Below are 25,812 nucleotides of genomic sequence, written 5' to 3' on the forward strand. Positions count from 1 at the left end.
TTTTCCCAATGTTTCTCGAACAATTGTTCATGAAATTGTTAAACACCATCTGCATTATGCAAAAATTTGTGCAAGATGGGTCCCTCGCGTATCTCAATGAGCTGGCGGCGAAGGACTATGCAGCAGGAATACAGAAACTTGTCATACGTTATGACAAATGCCTTAATTTGCTTGGAGATTATGTTGAGAAGTAGTTTAAAGTATCCTCTTTCAAATAAAATTTTTTATGTTTGTTAATATTTACTTTTGTGTCTTTATTTCACGAACGGGTACTACTTTCCGGATGACCCTCGTACATAATGTTTCATTGTTTGAAAATGGTTCGTACAGCATCAGTTCACAAATGTTCAGTGTATAAATCTTTTCTCTGTATGTGGTATGGCCTTACTGAATAAGTATTTAGTGCTTATAATTTATGTGTTGTGTATTTCCATTTTAATACTAAATGCCTGAGTTATGTGTACATTGAAATGCACCAATTGTTGTTCCTTGTATCAAATATGGTGAGAAGGTTCTGAAAAGTTTTACCTTATCTCTACAGCTCCAGTATATCTTCTAGCCGGTCCTCATCAACTGCTCGAGCACCTCAACCTGCTGTGGACACGGATAAGGCCAGAAAAATTGCAGAGTTACAGGTATTTACCAGTAAATTAGCCACTTGAGCTATTGCCTTCTAGTGTAAAGAAACTAATTAAGAAATATGGTTGTAATCTCTAATTAATAAAATTATCAAAGATTATTCGACGGGTGTGCTAGCATTTTAATTAAAAATGCTATATTTTTTAATCTGTTCCGCAGGGCAAATGGTAAAGTGAATCAAATAATACAGTGATGTCCTTCTGAACAACAATCTCTTTGGTTCTATACCTGCTGGTTAATAAATTGAGTTATATAATGCATGGATCACAGTTTAAGAGAAAAATAACTTGGGTAGTAATTGATATATTTCCTCCCACATAATTCAATAGTGAATAAGCAAAAACTTATGTGATCTTTTAATGACTGATTATGTTTAATCTCCTGAATCCTGGCCTATTAGCAAACTGCCTACCCCACTAAACAGGGCAGCCTTAGCCTCAAATTTTGGTGGTCATGCAAGATGTGTACCCATCTAGAAAACGTTTGGAATTCAGATATAAGCCTGGGAATTTCCTCTGTTCTACTCATTCTTGGCAATTAGGAGGGTGAGCTCTGCTGGCTTCCTGGTTGCCACACTCACTGCATAAACATGCACTCATCTTTCAGTTTATATGCATGTATAAATGGGAGGTGCCCGAACACCCTTGCGGTAGCATGTGGGGTAAATATATATATAGCCTTGGCACTGGATCAACAAACCCAGTGATATCATTTGTTGTCTCTCACTGGCCACTTACTTTTACTGACCATTATAAATGGAGCAATGTATTGTTTTGGCACATTGATTATAATTTGCATTAATTTTATTTGTATTTCTTCATGTAACCATTAAACCATTGATATTCTTCGTGTTGCATATAAGTGTTGCCATGGGAAGCTCCCTGTTTCCTAGGCATGGACACAGGGGTGAAGAGAATTCAATCTGTGGAAGATAAGGGTAGTCATGGTAGGCTTTTCCATGTCATTCTGGCAAGTCACAAATCCTTGAGCTAGATGAAAACATTGATATGAATTCACTGCTATGTATTTTGGGTACCAACATAGGATGCTTGTACCTAACTCTTTTGTAATGGTCTTTATTCCACTCTACTGGTAACATTTTTCCATGGTGTTGTTGTCTTGTTTTTGTTCCCATTCCCTCACCCCGTAAGTATCCTCCCTCTCCCCTATCCCTTACCCTTTCCACCTAGTGCTTGGACCCCCTGCCACACACCTTTTTCGTGGAACATGAGGTATTTGTTTAGCTATAGCATATTGTCATTTGGTGCATGATTCCCCACGCATGGCTTAGTTTATAAATTCTTACATTTTCATGACAAAGTAACACCTAATCTTGAATTGAAGAAGATACTGGATGACTGCAGGGGTAGGTGAGTTGTATGTGTAGAGGTATTGTGAGCCTCAATTGCACTCATGTATCAATAATAAATTTGTCTTTTAGTTATTTTGTTTCATTGCAATTAAATTAGGTCAAAAATTACAGCCTCAAGCTCTTGAGATCTCAATGAGCTCAAGATTATTAGGATTTTGAAGTTAGCAATCACTTATCTTTAAGGCAAGGTTTCATTTGAGAATTATTTAAAAATAATTTTGCTTTGAGATGGCAGATTTGTGGGTAAATGAAGGAGAGAAATATCTGTCAGAAAATACTCCACCTCCAGTATCTCTATGGATGGATACCATGACAGGGTGTCAATCCTTATAGAAGAAAAATTTCTTTTTTCTTGATTTTTTTTATTTTTCCTGGTTTAAGGAATGCCATAAAATGTAAATGATTCAATCAAAGCTAACTAAATATAAAGAATTATAAAATATGAGTGGTTGATTCATTCACCATATGGTCTCATAGAATACTGGAGGTCCTGATTAAGGAAATTGGAAAGATAGAAAAATAAGAAAAAATGTGATTAAATGTGTGATATCATTTATTCAAGGGGGAAAAATATGACTAGATGTTTACCACTCATTTATCCAATGTCTCATGGTGAATTTCTTAAAAAATATCCATTACACTTTAAGATATATTGATCAAGATATATGTGGTACAAAAAGAGTTGTAGAGAAAAAATAATGGGTATATGCATCTGTTCGACTTTAATCACTCATTAATGATAAGTGTGCTAAGTAAGCATGATTGAAAGTAGTTAAATTAGCTGTTTTTGTAAGGTACAATTACCCAATTACAGAAAAGATTATGGTCCTATTTCCTGACATTAGTTTTTTATGAAATTGAAAAATAGGTTATCATAAAAGTAAACAAAAAAGGGAATGTAAGTTAACATCACTAGTTTAAGAATCCGTTGCTATCTACACTGTCTAGTTCATTGTGTCCTTGAGTTCCTATTGTGATAAACTGTAAATCTATGGCTATTTTTTCAAGATCAGGTGTGGAAAAACCATCTGGGGTACATCCAGCCACTGCACCCATATTTTCTTGCTACAAAAAAAGAGCTATCTGAGTAATTGCAGAAATTAATCTGCAAACATCCTTTAACCACACTTCTTGAAATACACTCTCCTTTGCATATTAATTGTAAAGCTGTAATATTCGTATAAACAAATCTTCATTCATTCCATATGAAACACTAGGAATACCGGAACGGTACATGTCAAAAAGAAACTTTTCATTGTAGAGGAAATGTTTTTAGAAGATCTTGCCGTATCAAGTCCCTGCCAAATTTTAAGTAAGAATATACCAACAAAAATTCCATGTTATTCGATTGCTGAATACTTAAGCTGACGTTTCATTATAATATCTGGCTATACAATTTTGTAAACATTATGTTCATTGTGCTATTTCATGCTATGTGTAATATTTTATGGTTTTAGTTAAATTGCTTTTTGATTTACCTATTGTCTACCTAGACCTACGGGGCCAGTAAAGTTCTATTCTATTCTTTCCTTTTTTCATGGTACAGGCACAAATCCAATCTAAGCTGTCCTCTGGCCTACTGTCTATGGCTGCAGCTGCTGGAGTTCAGCGCCAACAGCAGCAAGCCCTTGTCCTGGGCCAGCAGATGGCAGCAATGGCAGCACAGCAGGGAGTGCACCGACTGCCCCCTCCTCCCCTAATGGCGGTCGTCACTGGGATGGCTCACCGTCCCACTGCCATCCAGCAACAGCAGCAACAGCCAAAGCATGTCCCGCAACCAAAACCGGCTCCACTTATTCTTGATTCAGAAGGTAGAACAGTTGACGTGACTGGCAAGGAGTCCAGGAGCATGACTTTTATTTTCGATCAGCTTTTTCTTAATCTTTTGGTTCGAGGTTCATCTTTTGCTTTCCACTCCTTGCTTTGCAATTTTAGTTCAATGTCATACTCGTAAAACTATGATTCTTCACCGCCTATTAAGAAATCCAGCATCGTTTTCTAGTGAATTTTTCCAGTCAGTAACACATTCAACTCTTTTCAACTTTTGATCTGGTGTCAGCAGCTTGAGCACGATTTTTGCACACATTTTATTTAAACCCAAATGTTCAGTTAAAATAGTGTGCACTGCTGATTTTCCTAAATTCAGTTCATCAGCTATCAATCGGGCAGGTTTTTGACAATTGGTAAGGACAAGGGACCGCACACGATCAATGTTGTCATCAACACAGGTGGCTGAAGGTCGTCCCGGCCTTGCATCATCCTTGGCGTCTCGTTGGCCATCTTTAAAATGTGTAATCTATTTGAAAACGAATGTTTTCTTCAGAGCATTATCACTGTAAACAGCTGTCAACATTTCAGTAATTTCTTGATAACTTTTACCACACTTCACCGAAAAACTTGGATGTTGATTCTTTGCTACATGATTTCGTCAATTTCCATTTTTGACAAACAGTAAAAACAAGGACAACAGAAAATGACATAACTGCCCATAGTAGCACTGCGTAACATAGCGCTGCTAGTGGGCAAGGCTATAGTCCACATCATGGCCACCAGATTACACCAGTTCGCGCATTATATGATAGACTACGTATATCAGGGTTCGCTGTAACAGCCCGAGGGCCAGACTTTCAGGTAGTTCATGGGCTGTTATGGGAGAATGTTTGACTTCTTTTCAGTAAGGTTTCCATACGGCTCTGTAGTGTTTGGTGTGGTAGTTAGAACATGCTTGGGGTAACTCTGATTTAGCACTCCCTTCCCTCTTACTAGTCTAGCCTTGGAAACAAGTTGAACACCCTTGTACATATTTCGAACAGTAAATGTTTAAGTAAGAAGCGAGATATTTCTGATGTTACTCATGAACACAATCTATCAGGTCAAAAAACATTTGGTATCATTGCATAACTGAGGCAAATTTAGTTGTATCATAAGATTTTTTGTTACGCATTACAGTAAAGAGTAGTGTCTCATGCATGTGGTTTTTTTAATTTGATTTTTAAGTCACCATTATTTTGAATTGCAGACTCAAGGATCTGGAATCTCGACTGGCAGAGAGGGATGCCATGATCAGGGTGCTACAGAAGCACACGTACGAGAAGGAAGTGGTGTTCATCTCGTCCCCGCACCACACCCCTCACACGAGTGGCCTCCACGCCAGCAGTTTTCACAGCGGGGGTGGACTGCATTCGAGTAGCCTTCACGGTAACAGTCTGCATGGAAACTCATCGCTTCACAGTAACAGTCTCCATGGGAACAGCTACCACGGGAGCTCTCTGCATTCAAGTGGCCTTCACGGATCCAGTTACCATGACAGTAGTGTGTATAGGGTTGCTGCTGCTGAAATATTGGCTACAACTAGGGAAGAACTTGGTAAGACAGAATTAAATCCGTTTAAAATGCATAAGCAAAACAAAGAGTGGCAGTAAAGGCTAGTTATGTTTTGTTCAAAAGAAAAATGAAAACTATGAATTAGCACAAATGGGGAAGGGAGGTGACAGTTTGTTTCATTTCTATTGCCTCTTCGCTTCATTTATACGTAGGTAAATGTATAAACATCACTATTTTATTTGTCGATTTTGGATGTGAATAATTGCATATGAATCAAAGTTTGGATTGCAGGTTTGTTAATTATTTTTCCTGTTTAATGCGCTGATTTCTTGAGCCTTATTCAACTCCATTAAAATATAGGTAAAAGTATTTTTATAGTATGTTTTAAATCATATATATACCTAGTTAATGGGCTCCCTAAGGTGTTATAAAAAATTCTCTCTAGTATCCTTCTTGAGACAGGCAATATGAGCCACACCAGCTGGCCAATCTTTGCCACACTGAAGTCCCAAATTCTCACAGGCATGTATATACCCTGAGGTGGCCAAGATGGCCGATCAGAGAATATCTATGCATGCAGGATGGTTCAGGAAGGATAGTCAGCTAGGTTGGCAGCAAATTGAACATACTTCCAGGTCACCACATATGACGGATTCATTTTCTTTAACAAGTCCAAATACAGTTCTATAAATTGAGCATCAGGAAACAAGGTGCCTCTTCTGTGATGCAGCATGGCTAGAAGGGCTTGGTTATCAACAAATATAGTGATACTAGCATGGTCAGGTATAAAATCAATGAAATACATAAGGCCACGCAGGGCTGCAAATGATTCGGTTTGAAAAATGGGCTGTTCAGATTTGAATCTTTCGGCATATTCCAGGTGCGACTCAGGGGATACCAGGGCCCATTGCCATGTCACGGTGTCCGAATAAATTGAATAATGTAGTGCAAACCCGCTAATGAGCCGATGGCGTTGAAAAATTCTATTGTCCCACACTCTTGAAATTCATTCAATATTGCACTGGTATATTTTGGTGACAAGAAACATAGGGAGCCCTAGAATCCAGCATACCTTTGACGAAAACCTGATCACTTTAGGGATGTCAGTTTCTCTCAGCTGGGGCACTTGTAGGAAAGACGAACGGAGTCACATGGGAGAACCATGAGTGAGCTTAAATTCAAAATATTCCGTGTCTAAAGTAACACCGAGGTAATTTTAGTCATTGATCATGTACTCAAACACACTTTTCAAAGTTAAATACTACACCAAGATCGTTGATTAAAAAGGAAACAACTTCTTGGACAATGTCCTTGTCCTAAGACAGCAGAATTACCAGCCAATCACCTAAATAGGGTAACAGTGACTGACACTGGAACGCCAAGTTATCAGATATTAGTGAAAGAATCATTCTATCAGTTAAGGTGTATTTTAACAGGCCCAACTAAAACAATCTTACTATCTATCACATTGATCTGAATCTTATTTATGCACAAAATTTTGCTTTATATAAGTACCCTTATTTTGGGATAGTGGGGAAAGATTTTTAATAAGCTATTTTTTTAGGTACATTGTATGACTTTGAAATTTATTTGAAATATATTTTAATTCATCCATGCTAAAATGTTTGCTAAGCCCTGAATAACTTTTGGCTTAGGACTGCCGTTGTCTTTGAGCTGTACATTATTTTAAATTAAGTGAGATTAAAATAATGAGATTTTAGCCTTTTTTTCAATAATAATTCTAGATAATTTATAGATAAGTAGGAATAAGAATTGTCATCCATGGGGTTGGGTTTTATAATTATTCATTGTTTAATGTTTTGGATATTAAAAAAATGAATTTGCAGAATTTTCATTTCAAATCGCAAAATAATTCTAACGTAATTATAATGCAGTTATGATGTATGTTGATCAATTGGAAAAACTATTGGCATGAAGTATATTTTCCCATTTATCATGCACATGTTTTATCTTGAAGATGTTTTTACCGTTGCAATTTTTAAAGGTTCAGTGTCCACGGCTAGTGTGTTCTCAACTGTAAACAGCAGCTGCGGTATAGGAGGAGGCTGTGACTCCTCAAGTGGTGGGAATGTTGGAAATCTTGGTGGTATATGCAGTCCTGGTGCTGGGAGTGGTGTTGGGATTGGCAGTAGTTCCTCTGGCCTTCGTTCTGTTCAGTATGGCTCTCCACCCTTAAACAGTACAGGGACATCATCTGTTGGAGGTAAATCATAAATACTTGCACCACAGATTAATAAAAAATCATAACAGTAAGCATTACAAAGCATGCCCTGGATAATGTGAATTGAAAAGTGATGGACCAATCATTATTGCAGCAATTAGGAAAAAAATCTGCCATCTACTTCCAGGTATAATTTAACCTTTCCAAATCAAATAAAATTTGATTAAAGGATTAACTTAATGTTTTATGTTGATGCTTGTGCCATTATTATTTAGTCGGCAGACATCCAGAAGTACCAGAATGTGGTGCCAAATGTCAGTAGTTATGAAATTAATAAGCAGTTGATGACATTTTCGACGCTGAGTAATCTATGTGTTAAAGATGACTGCATTTCAACTACACTCGTGTGGGTTCATAATTTTATGGTTTTCATATGCATGACTGTTTTCTGCATTTATATTAATTATTGCAGTCTTCATGCTTGCGGATGTAATAATTTTCCACCAAAAAATCACAGCTGTCAGATGTTCTTAAAATGAATGAATTAATGTTGAAACTTGGTCCCTTCATTAGCACAATAAATTTTGTGAATATTTTACTTCAGATTTTGGTGCTTCTTAATGAAATAGTCCACCTGGAAAATATCACAGCCATCCATTGAAATACAATTATGAAATGAGACATGAGCACCTGGACTGAGTTAAGATATCTTGAAGCTAATTTAGAAGGAAAAATATTGAATTACAAGGATAGGATGTAATGCCATTCATAATTATATTCTCCAGGATTTTTCCTGAGAGGAATATTAATGTGTAAATATTCAAAATTGATTAAAGACAATAATCTTTTTCCAGGGGACACCTTTGGGGGTGGCAGTGGTGTTGGAGGTAGCAGTGGGGTTGGTAATGGAAGTAGGGAGGGTGCATCCTCGAATACGATAATCAACTGCAGCTTTGATGATGCAAAAAAGTCCCTTGACGACCAACTCAAAGAACTTGATTCACAGCTCTTAAGCAAGGTATGAAATTGACTTTTACTTTTAAAAAATGTCAAGATTTGACGAATGTTCACTGAAGAGCTTATGAGTAGTGGATGTGAAATAAGAGGAATTGCTATATTGTGTCACTTGAAAAGAGGGTTTTATAATAACTAGCAGGTTGGTCAAAGTGTAGGAGCCTGACAAATTGAAGTGTACGCAGTATCTGTTTCTCAGTGAGGTGTCTGCAAAAGGTATCTGTCCCCAGTGGGGCGGCCATTTAAGTAATGGTATGTTAAAAAGTATTGAGAAAGGCAATGGGAAACTGCCTTGATTACCAATGCTACCCTTAAATATGGTGGATGCAAAGAGGAAATAAATCCTGGAAACTACAGGATTCTGCCCTCTGGACCTGGTGTTTTGCCTGCCAACAGAGGGAGATAGCACTGAATTCTTGAACAACTGAGTTGAAGGCTGAGGTAAAGAAGACCCAGAAGAGGTCTGCATTGGTTAGGATAGGTGCATGGAATGTTCAGCAATGATGAGGGCAGGAAAGCTTGAAAACCTCAAGAGAGAATGGAGAGTCAGTGGGGATTACTGGGGGAGATAATTACAGAGTGTTTTTCTTTATTGGATAGCATGAAGTGGCCTCAGTGCTGAATAGGAAACTGGGTAAAAGGTGTGTTAGTTAATGTAGAGAAGGTGAGTGATATAATTCTTCTGATACAGATAAAAACAGACCCGACCAATCTAGTGGTGCACATGTCAACAAGAAGTAACTGAGAGGAAGATTTACACAACTTATTAGATCATTAGAAAAATAATTGGGATGGTGTCAGAAATTAAGACCTAAAAATAATGGAGTGTGAGAATGTAGTGGAAAGCAAAAGGAGGAATGGGAGAGAGGTAGAAGAATACATTTTTGGAATAAGAAATGGTCTTGGAGAGAAAGCAGTTAAGTGCTACACAAGAAGGGATTTGATAATAATTAACACCTGGTTCAAATATGGTCATTAGGTGTAGGTATATATGGAAATGCAAGGCGATACAGTAAGGTTTTATTATGGTTCAAAAACGATTAGAAACGAAAGCATTTGGAGGGGTAGGAGAAAGCCAAAGTGGACACGGGAGTAAATAGGAAGGAGTACAAAGAAAAACTATAAATGTGTCTAAATGAGGGTAGGGAAATGAAAATGGCTGGGGAAAGTTGGGCAGAGTTAAAGAATAGGATAAAAAGAGGAGAATAGGAAGCATTAGGAATGGAATGAATTAGTGGATTAAGAAATCATGGGAGATATGCTTAAAATGATAGAAGAAAGAAGCAAATAGAAGAGGGTAAGCACGACAAAGGGGATAAGAATATACAGAGAGCTTAAAAATACTCTAAGGTGAGAAACTAAAGGGTCAGGGAAAAGTGGTAGAAAGGCCAGTGCAATGATATGGAAAAATTTCTGGTACAAAGAACACTCTAACTGATAAAAAAGGAGCTAATAGAAGAGTCAGGATGTATCAAAGGAAAAACTAAGTGTTCCATAAAAGATAAGACAGGGAAGTTACTGTTAGAACCAGAAGAAATGCAGGGGTGGTGGTGACATGACATAAAAGGGTTTAATTGTAAAGATATTACACCGGCCATTTTAGCAATAAAAAGGGAATGTGACATAAATGAGGATAGATGGGGTCTATAAACACAAGATGGTGAGATAGAAAAAGAGAGATGAAGTCAAGCAAAGCAGTCATGGTTGAAATCCACAGAATCTCTTTAGAGGTTAGGGTAATGTGGATTGAAATTATTCATTTAGCTTAGACCCAGTATTTATGAGGAAGGAATATGGCTAGAAGATTTCCTTCTGCCATTTTTTTATCCTGATCCAAGAAAGTGTAAGCGAGGACTAATATGCGAGGATAATTTCAAGTTAAATGTCACTTGCAGCTAAGGTAATTCTAAGAATCCATCAATGTAAGGTTGTAAAATAGTGTGAACGACTATGTAGGTGAAGGTCAGTTTCTCTTTGGAAAGAGGAGAGGAATGTGTGATGCCATTGCAGTAATAAGAACATCAGTGGAAAAGATTATAAGAATATTGAATATGGTGAATTGTTTGAATCAGTATCAACAGGCAAATATGAATCCATCGATTATTCATCAGCGATTATTTTCTAAAATTTGTCCTTCACCAGTCATTTAATTTTTCCTGACTAGGTGATTGGTTATATTTTCTGAGGAAAATGTGTTCTGTTATTCACTAAATTAAATAGTTCTATTTTCTTGTAAATCTATAATTCCACCCTTCTAATGGTGGAAAAAGCCTGAAAAAAATGTTCCTTCCATTTCTTGAAACTCAAATTAGTCACATGTAATAAAAAAGGTGAGTTTCCTTTGATATTCTTTTGTATCATAACCATATTATCCAAGTATTTCCGTTATTTAGTGTTTTTCAATTATCCATGCTTCATCATGTATCCATTAGCATAGGTAATCGAGGTTTTACTGTGTATGAGAAGGAAATGTTATGAGTAGTCTAGGAAGGGTTAAGGGTTAGAGAATATAATAAAAGTAGACAGTAAGTCGATTGAGATACGTTTGCAGATGATTAAGCAAAAGTGAATCAAATAGCCAAGGGATTGCAGTTATTTATTAGTGCTTTCTAGGAACAATGGAAGAAGTATGGGATGAGGATTAACCTCAAGAAAACAAAAGTCATCAGATTCTCGAGAAGTAGGAAATGTAAGTTAAACATTAGAGTAGGAAGGAATTTTAGTAGTAATGTAGGTGGAAACTTGTATTTTTGAAGGTATATTTTCTTAATATTTTAATGAAAGTCCTCTGAAAAATACAAGAACCTTGAAATTAAGATCTCTGCTAACTTATCAGTGCAACCCGTAATGAGTTTTGAAAAAATTTGTTCAAAGTTAAGCATTCAAGCTGTATCTGCCATAGATTGCTTAAAAGTATACATTCATGAGATACAATCACTTAATGGGGCCAAAGAGCTAATATGATACAAGATCAAAAACTCGTAAAAGTAGATGACGTATAATACATACCGATATAATTCCAATTTAAAAAACTTAGTGAATGTCGGTTTCATTTTTTTTTATTTATGTAATTATGCTCTTGCAAAATCATTTACTTTGAGCTCAATCTATTGCAGGTTAAATGTGTGGAAATGCAATATGTATGCCAAATGTATTTACAGTGCAACTTATTACTGTCATTCTCATAAAGAATGTGTACATTTTTTTGAAATAATGGATTTAACATATTTTAAAATTGAAATAACCAGATAATGGGTGATTTTAAAATTTTCATATTCCAGAAATAATCATATGCTAATTATATACCTAAATTGTTGAAGGAGATTCATGACAGTAGTCATTGCTGAGTAAAAAATTGTATCATAATAGGATATAATATCATGTATTGTTTGGAAGCTAAAGTTCTAACCCTGAAACTTTCAAAATAGTGTGCTTGTCGACTAACTTACTTCATTTTTAAGTAATAGAATAACAAGTTTGAAGAAATGTTAAATTCGTCATTCTAATTGAAATGCATGGAGCTAGATTAATGTGTGTGTCAGAATCCTCATGGAAAAGTTTCTTTATGCTTTCCCATTTTCTTCATTTAAAATCATGTAAGTTCAATGAAATTTGCTTATTATTTTTAAATTAAGCATTTGGCTCAGAGTGAAGTGGGCATGCATTTAAGTTACTGAATTACATTAAACCCTTGATTATCCACTTGCGAATCATTCGAGCTAAGCTCTCTTCCCAGGGCCTCAAAACTTGTAAAATTACCATCTTAGAAATAATTAAATGCTTTGAAATTTTGTGTACTTTTTAAAAAATATCTTTGAAATGCCTCTGTTATCTTTTACCATGCGACAAATATGTCATTAACCATGTGCGTGGCTCTATTTTAATCGGTATCATATAATGAATATGAATCCCCATCAGCGATCCTTTGTCAAAATTCATTCTTAGCCTATTACTTGTTTCTTCCTGACTACTTGATTAATTTTGCTTTCTGATGATACGTTCTGTAATTCATTTTATGATAGTTCTGTGTTCTTGTTATACTATCATTACACCCTTGTAAAAAATGGCTGAGAAACTGAAAAAAAATTATCACAAGGAATGAAAACGGAGAGTTTATTTGTTTCCTGCCTGCAGTCACTTGTATGTTTTAACTATTTTGATTCAGATAAATTGAATTAGTATGTATCAGAACCATATTTTCCACATGAATCGGTTATTCTTGTTTTTTGATTATCCATGCTTCGTTTTGCATCTATTAATTAGGATATTTGAGAGTTTCTTGTGTTTGCTTGGTTATAATGCATATCAGAAACTGGTCAGTTGAAATACATGAAACAATAATGCATTGATGAGAGTATTTTATAACAATCTGAAAGCTATTAGCTATTAATTAGAGAGCTGTTGAGTGAAATTAGAAAGGAATATTCCATGGCATTTTTTTTAATCAGGAAAGAGAATCTTGAAGAACCAAGAAGGGATTGGTTCAATTACCAATGAAGCAAAGCTGAATTTAGTGCCAGAAATACCAGTTGAATGGTTGTTCCCAATGCCTGTCAATTTATTATTCTTCCAACTGATTTTTGTGATTTGGCTGTATATATTTAGTTTTGCACTAATTGAGAATTGAATGCAAGACTTTATGACTTATCACAGTTGAGGTCATGCAACTGTTTTCTTTTTAAATTGAGCACTTCTCTAGAAAACATTAAATCCGTTCTAACAAGAATCTCAGAAAAACACCATTTTAACCAAGATGTACTGACATCAATAAATATACTAAGCTGAAATATTGGTACTCAACATGCAGCATTTTCAGTTTTATGTAAGGATATATGTGTGTTTACCCTGGTATATTATGATTATCAGGAATTATTATCTTAAAAGAGTTTTTCCAGTGATCCTACGGATGTATGGGGAAATAAAGCATTCTGCATCACAAATGGTCATGACAGAATGAGTGTCAAAGAGAAATCATGGTGAATGTTGCCTGGGTTGTTTTCACTCTTTCCTCAAACTTCAGATGAAATTTTAGGAGCATTGATAGAAAAAATTTTCCTCATAAAATGTTTTTGACAACTTTTTTCAGTGGACAGAACACTAGTATAAGTCACTGCAGAAAATTGAAATTTTGTAATTAATTTTCAATTTCATTCATACGACTCCGATTCCTAGCATCAAATTTAGTCACATCACAGTGTTAATTACTGATTTTTGAGTAGATTAATAGAAAAGTGTCAATAAATGTATAATAATGCCATGTATTGCATCAGTATTCTTCCTGAGGAAAGGGTTATTATGACTTTGAAATGGATTTGATGTACTGTATAGTTTCAGGCTTAACTTTGTGGAAACTAATAATTCTTTGTGGACTTATAATACATTCAACATTTATCTCCTATTTTCCTTAGATTTTCATCTTTAAGATAGTATTCTTGCTTTGTGGATGATTCAAATGTATATCTTAGTCACAAGGAACATTACTCTTGTCAGACAAAGACATTAGTTCCATATCGAAGAGAAATGATGATAAACAATTGTGATTTCAACAAAAGTATTTTTACTCACGCAACCAGAGTTTCAACACTTCGTGTCATCTTCAAAAATACAATATTATAGTGGAAATCACAATTGTTTATTACCATTTCTTTCCAATATGGAAAATAATGTTCTTGTCTGAGAAGAGTAATGTTCCTTGCGACTAAGATATACATTTGAATCATCCACAAAGCAAGAATACTATCTTAAAGTTGGAAATCTAAGGAAAAGAGGAGGTAAATTTTGAATGAATTAAATGTTCAAGTCCAAACTGACACATTCATAAGAAAAAAAGTTAACTTAAATTAATTTATTATCCGGTAAATTGTCATGAGGAAGTTATGCTAGGCAGGTTAACAGTATCTTGAATTTTTCCTCCAATGTATTTGGTAACCTTTGGTTACATAATTTACAAGTTATTAATGTTCTCTAATGCACATTAAGGTATTTATAATTCTTCAGTGCTGTTCAAGTTTTTATTGAAAAATTCATATTGTTTTTAATGGGCCACCAGTAGACATGTATTAATCTAAAATTGACTGTTTGGTTAATATAAAAGATAATAGTTTTTTGTTTATGTTTACAGTGAATGTTATGAGAGTTCTTAGTAATGAGCAAATTTTAATCATGATTAAGAGATTAAAATGTCGAAAAGAATCAGAATTATTTTTCATCACTATGTACTTCCATTATTTTATTTGCATGCTGATGAAAAAAAACTCATGCTCCAACTAATTCACTAACATTTTTGTGAAGTTTTATTATTTTTAGTTGGTTTATTTGAGCATTGTGTGATCACCAAAGTTGTTTGTTTTACTCTATTTGTGATTTTGAGTGTATATGATCCCTAAATGCCCCAATTATTGCTCCGCAACCCCCTACCCATTCCCGTTCTCTCTTAACTAAACACTTGTCCTATGCTCATTTGTTTCTTTCATTAATTCCTCTTATCTACCATTACTTATTCTTTCCATGCTCATTATTTACCCATGCACATTCTGCCAGCAGAAAGCGCATGTAGTTTGATGCTTAAAAAGTAATTCTCTGTTTACATACACCTTTTAAACATTTACATCCCCTCTGTCTGTCACACCTCATACACACCCACCTTTTATTTTCATTTTACTGCAGTTGAAGAATGACTTTATGTTTTATGTGAGCAGCACTTTTGAGTTTTTAATTAATAAAATAAATGCAATTAATCATGAAGATATCAACTCACTTTTGTGAGAGGGGTTAGTTTGCTATGAAATTTTAGAGGAAAAGAGAAAAAAAATTTAATGCTACCATATCTTCTAGGAATTATGAAAGTGTGTGATGATTAACTGTTGAGAGGGCACAGTATGTTCAAATAGATTTGGTGTGTATGGGTGAGCATAGTAGGCAACTTGTTCATTGAATCTTACATACAATAATGAATGTTGACTCCTGTAAAGCTCTTTCATACTCTTTTTATTTTATTGAATGAAAACTAAACATTTCAACTCTCCTCATATTTCATTGTTGAGGTTTAGAGTAACATATGACCATCTAGTGCTTTTCTTAGGATTCTGCAGTCATCCATACCGTTCAGATGAAGGTTTTAATGTTGACATATTCAGCTCCCAGCTTACTTGAACATGAAAATCACAGGAGCGCATCTTGCAAAAATTTGGTGGTAGCTAAGTTAAACTATGTTCCTGTCCCAAGTTAATGACTTATTACCTACTCCATATTGTGTCCATTGTGTATGTAATGCACGATTAGCTATCCCCTGCTGCTTCCTTTGCGCTCTCCCTGTTTAATTTGGCTGGCATGCCCCATGTAGTGCGTCGTATGTGACTCACAGCTTTTGATTTTCCGTAACAATCGTCATTACTTCTCAGTCACATTTTCTATAGCTGCATATTTCTCCTGGCTTCCTAACCCTCATCCTCCCAAATACCCTCCCCTACCTTCCTACATCTCCATTTCCCACCATCCTTGCTCACATCGTTTGGTCATCTTCCAACGGACATAACTCCCTTGGATAATTGATTAAATCTGCCCCGCTCAATAAAATCAATCACACATGGACTTCACACAAACCATTCAAATCACACAATAACACATTTTATCTTTCACAAAAAATTTTAATTCTTCCTTCAATTTCATTTTCACCCTTATTTCTGTTACTTTTCAATAAACCTCTCTTTTCCTGTGTGGTGAAATTTATGGTGCAATTCTCACATTCCATTTAATTTCATTCATACCTGCGATCTTCCTCGGTTTTTTTTAATCTTCTGGTGATTTACTCGGGTGCTTGGTCATCGCTTGTACCCTTCAATGTGGGTGACTCTTCTCCACATTCTCCTTTTTGTCGCTCATGAAACCAAACTGATTTTGGTGGTGGTTCTGAAAACAAATGAATGGGTCTATGTGAATAACATCACCATTTGGTGCTCCAATCTTCATGTATTACTTTTACACATAAAATGGTCATTTTACTGTATTCTCAACTTTTGCTGTCATCAAACATATGACTTACCCAAACTCTTCCCCCTCACTTGCAACAAATATCTTGTTTCTCTGGGCATCAATCGTTCCCTGTCCCCTTTATTACTTCCTCCCAAATTACTTGAATCGCCATCCTGTCTCTCGGTCCATCCGACTCCCTGGCCCCTCCTGTTCCATTTCTCTCATTCCAGAGGGCTCTCTGCTGTTTTCCAGGACTCACTAATCCAGGCTCTCAGGCGAGAAAAGGAGCGGTACCCAAACCACTATTGGCGGGTGTAGCTGCACCCTCTCGTTCCCTTCCCCCGCACCTACTGTTTACCAGTGGGGGTAATGGTGAAGGGGGAGATAACAACCACCAGGGTGGGGTCGGAGGCGACAAAGGTCGGGATGGGGTGGATGACGATGGGCCCCGTAATAATCCCGATGGTGGGCGCCTTGGAGCCCGCATGAATGCCACCTCCACCCAAAGTTACCTCCCTGCCAACGTGGTACTCAAGGGGATGGCCCGTTATGGGGCAATTGGGGGTCCCAGCGGGGGTGCCGGCAGTGGTGCCGCTCGTTCTGGGTCCCCATCCCTGGTTGGGTTTGTGCCAAACCTCCTGAAGGGGGGGAGCGGCTCGCGGTATGGTGGCATGGGGGGAGATGGGAGCAATTCCTCAACCGCCACGGGTGGGGGTGCTGGCTCGGAGGAGATACAGTTGCTGGAGAAGCAGGGGGTGAGCTCGCAAAGGATGCGAAAGGGGGAGGGTGAAGAGGGAGATGGGGGAAAGAAAGGCCGGAAGGCCTCGATGGGGAGCAATGGGGTGGGGGGTGCATCGTCATCATCGTCGTCATGCCAGAAGGGGACCAGCAGTGGCGGGAGTGGTGGGGCAGGGAAGGGTTCACTGTCATCACTCGTGCCACATCTCCCACCTCGCACTGGCATACCCATGCCATCACCACGTCGGCCAAGGAAGGCAGAGGGAAGTGCCAGCCAGGGCAGCGGTGGGGGACACAGGAGGCGGATGGTGGGGGCAGGAGGGGTCGTAGTAGGTGTGGGATCCTCATCTCGAGGCTATGGGCGGCTGAATGAGGAGGATGCTGTTTCCAAAGGGGGTGAGGTGGAGGGGTCCATTGAGGTGGAACACAGCCGGAGGAGGTCTTCTTCCACATCTTCAATGCCTGGGTCAACCAAGATGAACCATCCACCTATGTCCCCTCTTTCCCCTCCGCCCTCAAGAACTCCTCCAACCAGGTCATCTCAGGTAGTCTCCAAGATTAGGCTTTTCCAGGGCAATGGGATGCCAGTTAGCAGCGGTAACAGAACAGGGATCCCAATTGGTGGAAAGTCATCTTCAGGGAACACCTCGCCCCTCCTCCGTGAGAGGCTGGGAGGGGGAAAGTACAGAATACAACTCTGAGGACAGCAGTGACTGACCTTATTAACATCTCTAAGCCTTTTTTGTCATCTCCACTTGCAAGAATGAGTAATTCTTTGCATCTCAGGCATACTATATATGTGCTTTTTACCAGTAAATGTATTAATATCTCTTCCTTGACCCCACCTTCTACGGCTTCTACGTTGTCATGCCAAAATTGTACAAGCAAGTACTGAATTTGCACTAGTCTAAGGTGAAAATGAATCCAATGTTGTCTTATGATGATTGGCAATGTGGAAATTATGCAAGAGATGATGATTGTCTGGTTACTCTAAGACATATTTTGTGCTCTCAAAGTTTAACATATTTATCAAAATGTCACGCGAGCACCCTTTTGAGGATATATTCTTCTTGTTTATAATTTGAGGTACTTACTAGCTAAAAATATACCATTGATAGTAAAATATTCAGCTATAGAACTGAGATTATTTATTTCCGTAGATTTTAAAAGAGGAAAAAAATTACCTTAGACTAGAGCAAGTATTGTAAACTTTCATTTTGTTAATATCCTCCGTGAATATAATTCTTTTTCGTTAAATATTTCCAATGTTTTCCACTATGCTTTTTTATTTCAGTGGTTAATCCAGGTATGCAGTTATTATATGCCAAATGTTTACTAATTTAATAACTCTGCATTTGTGTAATATTCTATTTGCCATGTACATTATACTTTCAGTCCCCCAAGTTTTTTTAAGTATCATCTTTGATAGTTGCATACATTTTTTAAACTGTGCTTAAAGTTTAGTACGCCACCAAAGAATCTCTCTATATCTCTGAATTCCTTATCAATTTAATAAGTCAGCCACTGGACTTCTTTAAATAATTGCTAAGTTCCAGTATTTCTCATTTATGTTTCTTTTCTCCTTTTATATCTCAAATCCCTGGTACTTTTGAATGGACAAAAAAATATGTAATTTTATACATAAATTTTAAGCCAGCTGAATGGTAAAAATATTTAAAATATTTTTAAAAATTATTTATTTCTAACTCTCTTGTTTAAAGAAAATGCAGCCTATTTTGAGGTGAAATAATACAGTGAACTTCCACTTGATGCACAGTGATCATATGGTTTCTAGTTATTGTAAAATATGTGAAGAATATATTTTGATTGCTAGGAATCATAGTCATCACATTTTTGGGATATTTCCATGCAGGTAGTTCGAAATGTATTACCTGTTTTGGAAAGGATGGAAATTTGTGATTGTGTGTATATTTTATGAACTTGCCATATATTTTTATACAACATACTTTCATAGAAACATTTACAAACACACTTTTGAGGGCATATTAAGTCCTCTTTGAGAATTCAGATGAGATGGCCCTAAATTGTAGTAGATATCCCATTTTTGAACAAAAAGAAATTGTTAGATCTGAACTATTTTCGTGGACTTGTTACCCAAGCAGATATCCTCACATTGTATACATATATATATATATTTTGAAATCTCATGTTGAATGAAAGCAGTGACAACTTGATATTTTATCATTGAACATAATCCATCAATATTAAGTCCAAAACATTTGTGATGACAATTTTTCAGCTCATTTTACATCATGACTCAGAACAATTATTCTCTCATAAATGGATGGCGAGACTGATACTACTACCTTGGGGACATTTTTTATGGGAAACAGCATTTTATAATTTCACGGATTTTAATTTGATTGATTTCAATCTTCAGGTGTTCAGAATGCGATTTGATTGACTTTGCAGCAAAGCACTCATCTTGCTTTTTCTCACCAGAATTACAATTTGTAAAATTTCATGTATCCATTACTCAGGTCAATGTTTTCATTTAATTCCTGGTAAATTTGGGCTAAATCTCTGATGGGGTAGTTGTTAGCTGTAATCCTCTTATTTTTATCTGTAGTTTTTATCTGATGGTTATAAATTGATTTAGCTGTCTCAATAATGTGTCCCAATGTCATTAGATATTCAATCATGTATTTTCTTTAGCTTGTTGGATGCTTAAAAGAATCTCAAAAAGCTTCAAACAAAATTTTTTTGTTAGAATTGATTGGGATTTGCTCTTTGTTATCTTTAAATTTAAAGTGATAAAAAATTGCTTATAAATATGAAGCCAGTGATGTAAAAAAATTATACTCTTCGACATATTGCAAAACAGGATCACAGTTTGTCTTTATAATGTGAAGACTAAATTAAAAATAAATCTTTCTAGTCAAAATATGTTGAGTGGGCACATGTGTCCAACGAACTCTAGTAATGATGCCATTTTTATTAAGGATCTGTTTCAGTCCTCCAATGAAGGATAATCAGATACATTGATAAGGTTTATAGCATTAATGAATGTTTTGAGAAATATTCCCAATGGTTACACTATTGTCAGAATTTCATATCATATGTACCTATAATCATAAATTGTTTTTTGTCTCAAGATTCAAGTGCTCTTTGTGACATATTTTCTAAAAATTATACATTTCTGACAAGGTGTAAACTGTTGAAATTGGTTCATGTCTATTTTACAAAATTCATTAGTCCATTCAAACTACAAGGCAATAATTTCATTTGTACACTGGTGTCACTTAGTTTCCTGTTTTGTTATTGTAGTATGCAGCTTTTTTGTACACACTTGCCATTTTGATTCAGAGAAGAAAAAATCTAAAATACCCAGTGGTAGATTATTTCAGGAAATTAATTCTCTTTTATTATATTTTTGAAAGCATTACTCTATATTTACATACTTCTCTTGCCTCTGCCTCATTCATATGTTTTTTCATAATTTTCTATTCTGTAGACATCTAATATTCCTCATCTTGTCTGTATATGAGTCGATAACATTTTTTTAATGATCTGAATTTTTAAAAACATTAGTATGGCAACATGGTAACCACGTTTTTATAGCCTACAGAGCATGAAAAGTCTGTGTTCTGTGTTGGAACAAATCCAGTTGTAGAAAAGTACCCAAACTTTTGTTTTTTATGTATGCACATACCTCTCCACCTCCCAGAAAAATCCACCCTAAGGTCAGTTTGATAGGTGAGGGTCACACCAACCATGCTGCTGAGGCTTGCAGTATACTTGATTCATATTTCAGCATTAAAGGAATTTGTTGTAGTCAGTTAGCCTTTTTTAGTGTCATGTGTGGTTTCCTAGAACGATTTTGTATCCAAAAAACTACACAGCTTGGATGAAGCTGTAGGTGTCCTAATTCTCTGGGAATCAAACTAAAGCCTTCTGGTGGATGTACAATCTACCCACTGTGCTATCATACCCCATTTACATACCTTCATGCCCATAGGATAAGGGTTAAATGATAATCCTAATATGATGCAAACACCAGATATTAACCATCACATTGTGCTATTGAACTGTTAAAAATAAACATAGGCAGACTGCTGCATTCATTACGTCCAGTGTTCGAAAGGTGAATCCTGCATTTTGAGTTATTTTTGTCAGTACTATTTGAAGGTCATAGCCAGGATGTAAATAATTAAGTTTTATTTTACTTTGGTCACAGAAGCATGCCTGTTGTGCATGTTTGTTTTTTAAAGCATGCCCTTCAGGTAATCATAAAATTGGAATTCAGCTGTATTTTGCTATAAGTTATCTAACACAACCCTCCTCTGGTTGTGGTATTCAGATATTTCCATTAAAAGGGTTTACTTTCAATGACAGAGAAGACTTGAAATAATAAATTACTGTGATGGTATATCTTTGGGTCTATTTTTCACGTGGTTGCTGCTACTCTTCTAAACCGGTGCTAAAAGTGGGTATCATAGTGCCAAATGTGAAGAAAATGTTGCATTTTAACTATATTAATCACAAAAGGCAGACATTTTTTTGCAATTTTTTAAAAACTTAATCTTGCGAATTGACCATCATACCCAGTGATAGCCATTGATGTATAGGTATTAAATCTATTAGTTGACATTGTTTGGTTCATTGCAGTATAGTTAAAAATGTTGTGCACATAAAGTCATTTATAAAACTGTCTTGGCACTTAATCGTTTGGGAAGCTACTTCTAAATGTTGTAAAAGATACCTACCATGATTTTTTTTAACTTCCTATATTAATATTTGATTTACTAAATGTAATAGAAAATGAATTACATTTGAAGGAAACCAAATCTTATTGTAATATTTGACCGAAGACTCCAAAAGTTTTAGAAGTAACAAGATTTCCTAAAAATGTTAATTTAGCACAAATGAGCATGATTACAATGTATCCACTCAATAAACATCCTTCATGTTGCTACAAACCCATAATTCCTTTGTTGAGCAAACTAAGAGGCAAAGGAAGTTCAAAGGAAAATATGAACCAAGGCAAAATGCAATAGGTAATTATATAGACATGGCTGACTCCCAAGTATCTGAATTTCCACCGACCTGTAGATGTTGATGTGCTAGTGTGTTATCTGTCCAGTGACCTCAATTAGTGTCAGCAGGTTCGTGATTTCCAAGTCAATTTGCAAATTATTAAGTGGCATTATTAGTTGCCTGTATTAAGCGGCCAATATTTTGTGTCATCGACATTAATTAACTGAAGATTAATGTTATTATTGCATTGCAGTTTGAAATGGATGCTTAAAGTATTCTTAGATATTTTTCAAATCTTGTTGGCAAAGCCAACTAAAACATTTTAGAACTTTGGGATATTTGTTTGAGCCCTTTTGTTTAAATTAAAAGTGCCTCATGTTTTAAATAAATTGTGCTATAGTGGTTTGCCATGACTTTCGTTGTTTCTCCTTTGTATTCTCTGCAAAAGTAGTAGATATCAAATGTTCCTGTAGTCACCTAGTCTTAATAGCTGGCATTTTATGTCAGTGTAATTGTTGGCCTTCATGTGTAATGTAATTTTTTTCAAAAGTGGACAACAACATTTTATTTTCTTCTGACCTCCTTCAGGGAAAAGTTCCCAACTCTATATTTTAAGTCAAATAACTGGATAGGGAACAATGTAGAATAGAAAATGACTTGCTCACCTTGTCCTCTATGTACAGGCTACGTAATTACCATTTCTTCTTTTGGTGTAATCATTTATTTGATATCAAGGAGTTAATATTCTTGAAATAATCAAATATTATTGTAATTTTTATTCATTTAGAAAAAAATATTTATACTGCTTGTTTAAAGTATGTAATCTACAGTGTTCTAAAGATATGTAGTATACCTTTATTTTACATTCCCAGGGTATCAAAAACATGCTCCAGTAGTAGAAATTATAATTTGAAAATTATCATGTGCAGTATGTTAACATTTTTCTATTAAATATTTCTCATTGGCAGTAGGCATAGCTTGTCTAAATTTGAGTTAATATATACCTTGGACTATAAGAGTTCATGTATGCTTTATATACATTTCACTGCAGAAGTATGGTTGAATAATAATGAATGGCATTGTGTAAAGAGCAAAATGTGGAAACAAAAGTTTTGCCTAAAGGGTCTTAGAATATAATAAATACATCATGCTGGAATTATTTAATTTAATTATTAAAGATTGACTAGCTAAAGTTGTTCCTTATAGCGTTTTGGCCATATTATTCTATATTTTAATTCATATCTCATTTCCTTTTAACATTGGCATATAACATGATAAAATTAATATTGAAATGCTAGGCAGTGATTTTCGTGGTAGTAATCCGAGGAGGTTTTAACATAGAGAATTGAATTGATGCTTCTTTGTGTGTTTATTATTGTTTCAATCTTTTTCGTGAAAATTTTTCACCTCCTTCCTGTCTCCCCAGTAATATTACCAGTGTATGGAAAGAAGGGTACATGTCAAATCCCACTTCATTTTCCATTGAAGGGTGAATGTTGTCATGAGTTTGTGCCTTATGATATACAGAGCAGTGTTCAAGGCTGTAGAGGTGTATTTTCAAGCATTGAAATGTGTCATTCTTGTGTGTAAAATAGATTTAGTCATATAAACTTGGAGTGTTACCTCTGTTCCAAAGTGAGCTATTCATGTTTGTCCTGGGTCAATTTTGCATAATTACCCCTTTCAAGGCCTAGATCAATGGTTCATCTGTAAGTATTGAGAAGTTGGGTAATGTATTTTGTTACTCTGCATATGTTTACCCTATTTTAAGTTCCCAGGTATTCTATCTGTATTTGCCAGGAAAAAAGACTGAGTGATTACCAGATTATTTTGTAGCACAAGCATATTTCATATTTTGTACATTGGTCTATTTATATAAACAGTGTCTCCAAATTTTGTTGCAATAAATTTTAATACAAAACACCTTGTTCTTTTTGCAACTAGTTTTCGGTGTATATTCGCTCAAGCAGTTGCATGGACACAGCCAAGTTTTAGAATTCCTAATTGTTGAAAATACAGCTTGATTCATTATTCAAACTACATTAATCAACCTGAAGGTTGCTTTCATAGGTAAAAATAGAACTCACCTCAAACTGTGCCCTATTATTTATGAGATTCACACATAAGCATAATGAAACCCAGTTCCTTTCTTTGTGTCTGTGGTTCACCAGGAACATCTGTTTCCTGAAAAATCATCCAGCTTGGGTAAGGCTTAAAGTGTCCCATTTCACTTACTGTTACTTCTGTCATAAATTATATCCAATTTGCCTCAATTTTTAAGAATAACTTTGCCACTATCAAGGTAACTTTTTTCTCCTTAATAACTGAATTATTCTCAGATTATTTTCTAACCACCATTAAAGCCTCTCAACTATTTTCCATCTACTTTCATTCCAATGTCGATTTATTTATCTCCGACATTTCCACACCCTATGTATGTGACCTTGATATGTTTCCCCATCCATTTCACCATGGAAGCAACAAATTTTAATATTTTAAGTATCCAATCATTTTTTTACTAGAAGTTTCCCCTTGCTCAGTAGTAGTTCGGATGGTGTGCCATATTAATTGGGGAATTATCTAACATAAACAATCCATGTGATTTTCACTTAAATTTTGAATGGAACATCTGAAGTTTATTTTGCACAATTATTGTCCATGTTTTCAACTTCCAAGTCAAATTTAGGTGATTTAGGAATTTTTGGCCCTGCCTAAATCCAGAAAATAATCACATCTTAGCAGCAAAAGATGTTATTTTCTGAGGGGCTTGAGGTAATAAATATTTTCAATAGGGCGTCTGACCAAAACAAACCCAATGTTGAAATTGAGGGAAAAAGTCGTCGTCGGAGGTTTAACTGGAAGAACTGCCCAGGAATCCATCATAGATCCAAAAAGAAAGTTATAGGAACCTATAAACAAACAAATGTAATGAGTGTAGTGAAAAAAAGAGGTGTACCAATCCACATTGAACTGTTACTATATGATGTGCCTGGGTCGATTCAGAAGTATGGTATAAGCATTTGGAATAGAGGCTGAGGGAAAAACTCTAAAGAATGAATGTTGGTTTTTAATACATTCTGAAAGTACTTTTCAGGAAATATTACAATAAATATTAGACTTTTCGATGATGAACCATCTCTTGGGAAAGGATCTATGAAGGCTGATGCTTTGAATGATGAAAGGAAAACAGATGTGGCCCAGGAAATGCCAAAGAGGGCAGCTGAGCCTGAAAAGTGAATCATGACGTCACACAATGCCAGCCTGGTAACACAAGTTACTAACTTGTTACACATCTTTCTTTGAACAGCATCTGTTATATTGCAGTAATTTGATATTTTGTAACAATGGTCATGAAAATGCTAGCTCAATCAGTGTTGGAGAAAGAAATTTGGAGTAAAATATTTCTATTCCATTTAGATGAAATTATTGACTTATAATTTTCTAATACACATTTTCTGGTGTTATGAGTAAGTATCAAGTTGATCTCTTTGGTATATAACGTTTGTACCATTTTCTATAGCTGTAGTCACAGCAATATATCATAATGAATGATATATAAATGAATGTCTTTTTT

General features: G+C 35.6%; 1 protein-coding gene across 1 annotated transcript; it reads left to right on the forward strand.

The window, feature by feature from the left end:
• The first annotated feature begins 534 nt into the window (after positions 1-534).
• On the forward strand, positions 535-25,475 carry LOC139696574 (uncharacterized PE-PGRS family protein PE_PGRS20-like). Its single transcript, XM_071595379.1, has 8 exons — positions 535-635; positions 3,558-3,843; positions 4,687-4,741; positions 5,031-5,377; positions 7,341-7,559; positions 8,372-8,535; positions 16,733-17,900; positions 25,333-25,475. The coding sequence occupies exons 2-8, from the start codon at positions 3,597-3,599 to the stop codon at positions 25,473-25,475; spliced, it is 2,343 nt and encodes a 780-aa protein (XP_071451480.1). The 5' UTR covers positions 535-635; positions 3,558-3,596.
• The last annotated feature ends 337 nt before the right edge of the window (positions 25,476-25,812 follow it).

Source organism: Hetaerina americana, unplaced genomic scaffold (genome assembly GCF_022747635.1).
Source record: "Hetaerina americana unplaced genomic scaffold, ioHetAmer1.1.p SCAF_7, whole genome shotgun sequence".
Lineage (NCBI taxonomy): Eukaryota > Metazoa > Arthropoda > Insecta > Odonata > Calopterygidae > Hetaerina > Hetaerina americana.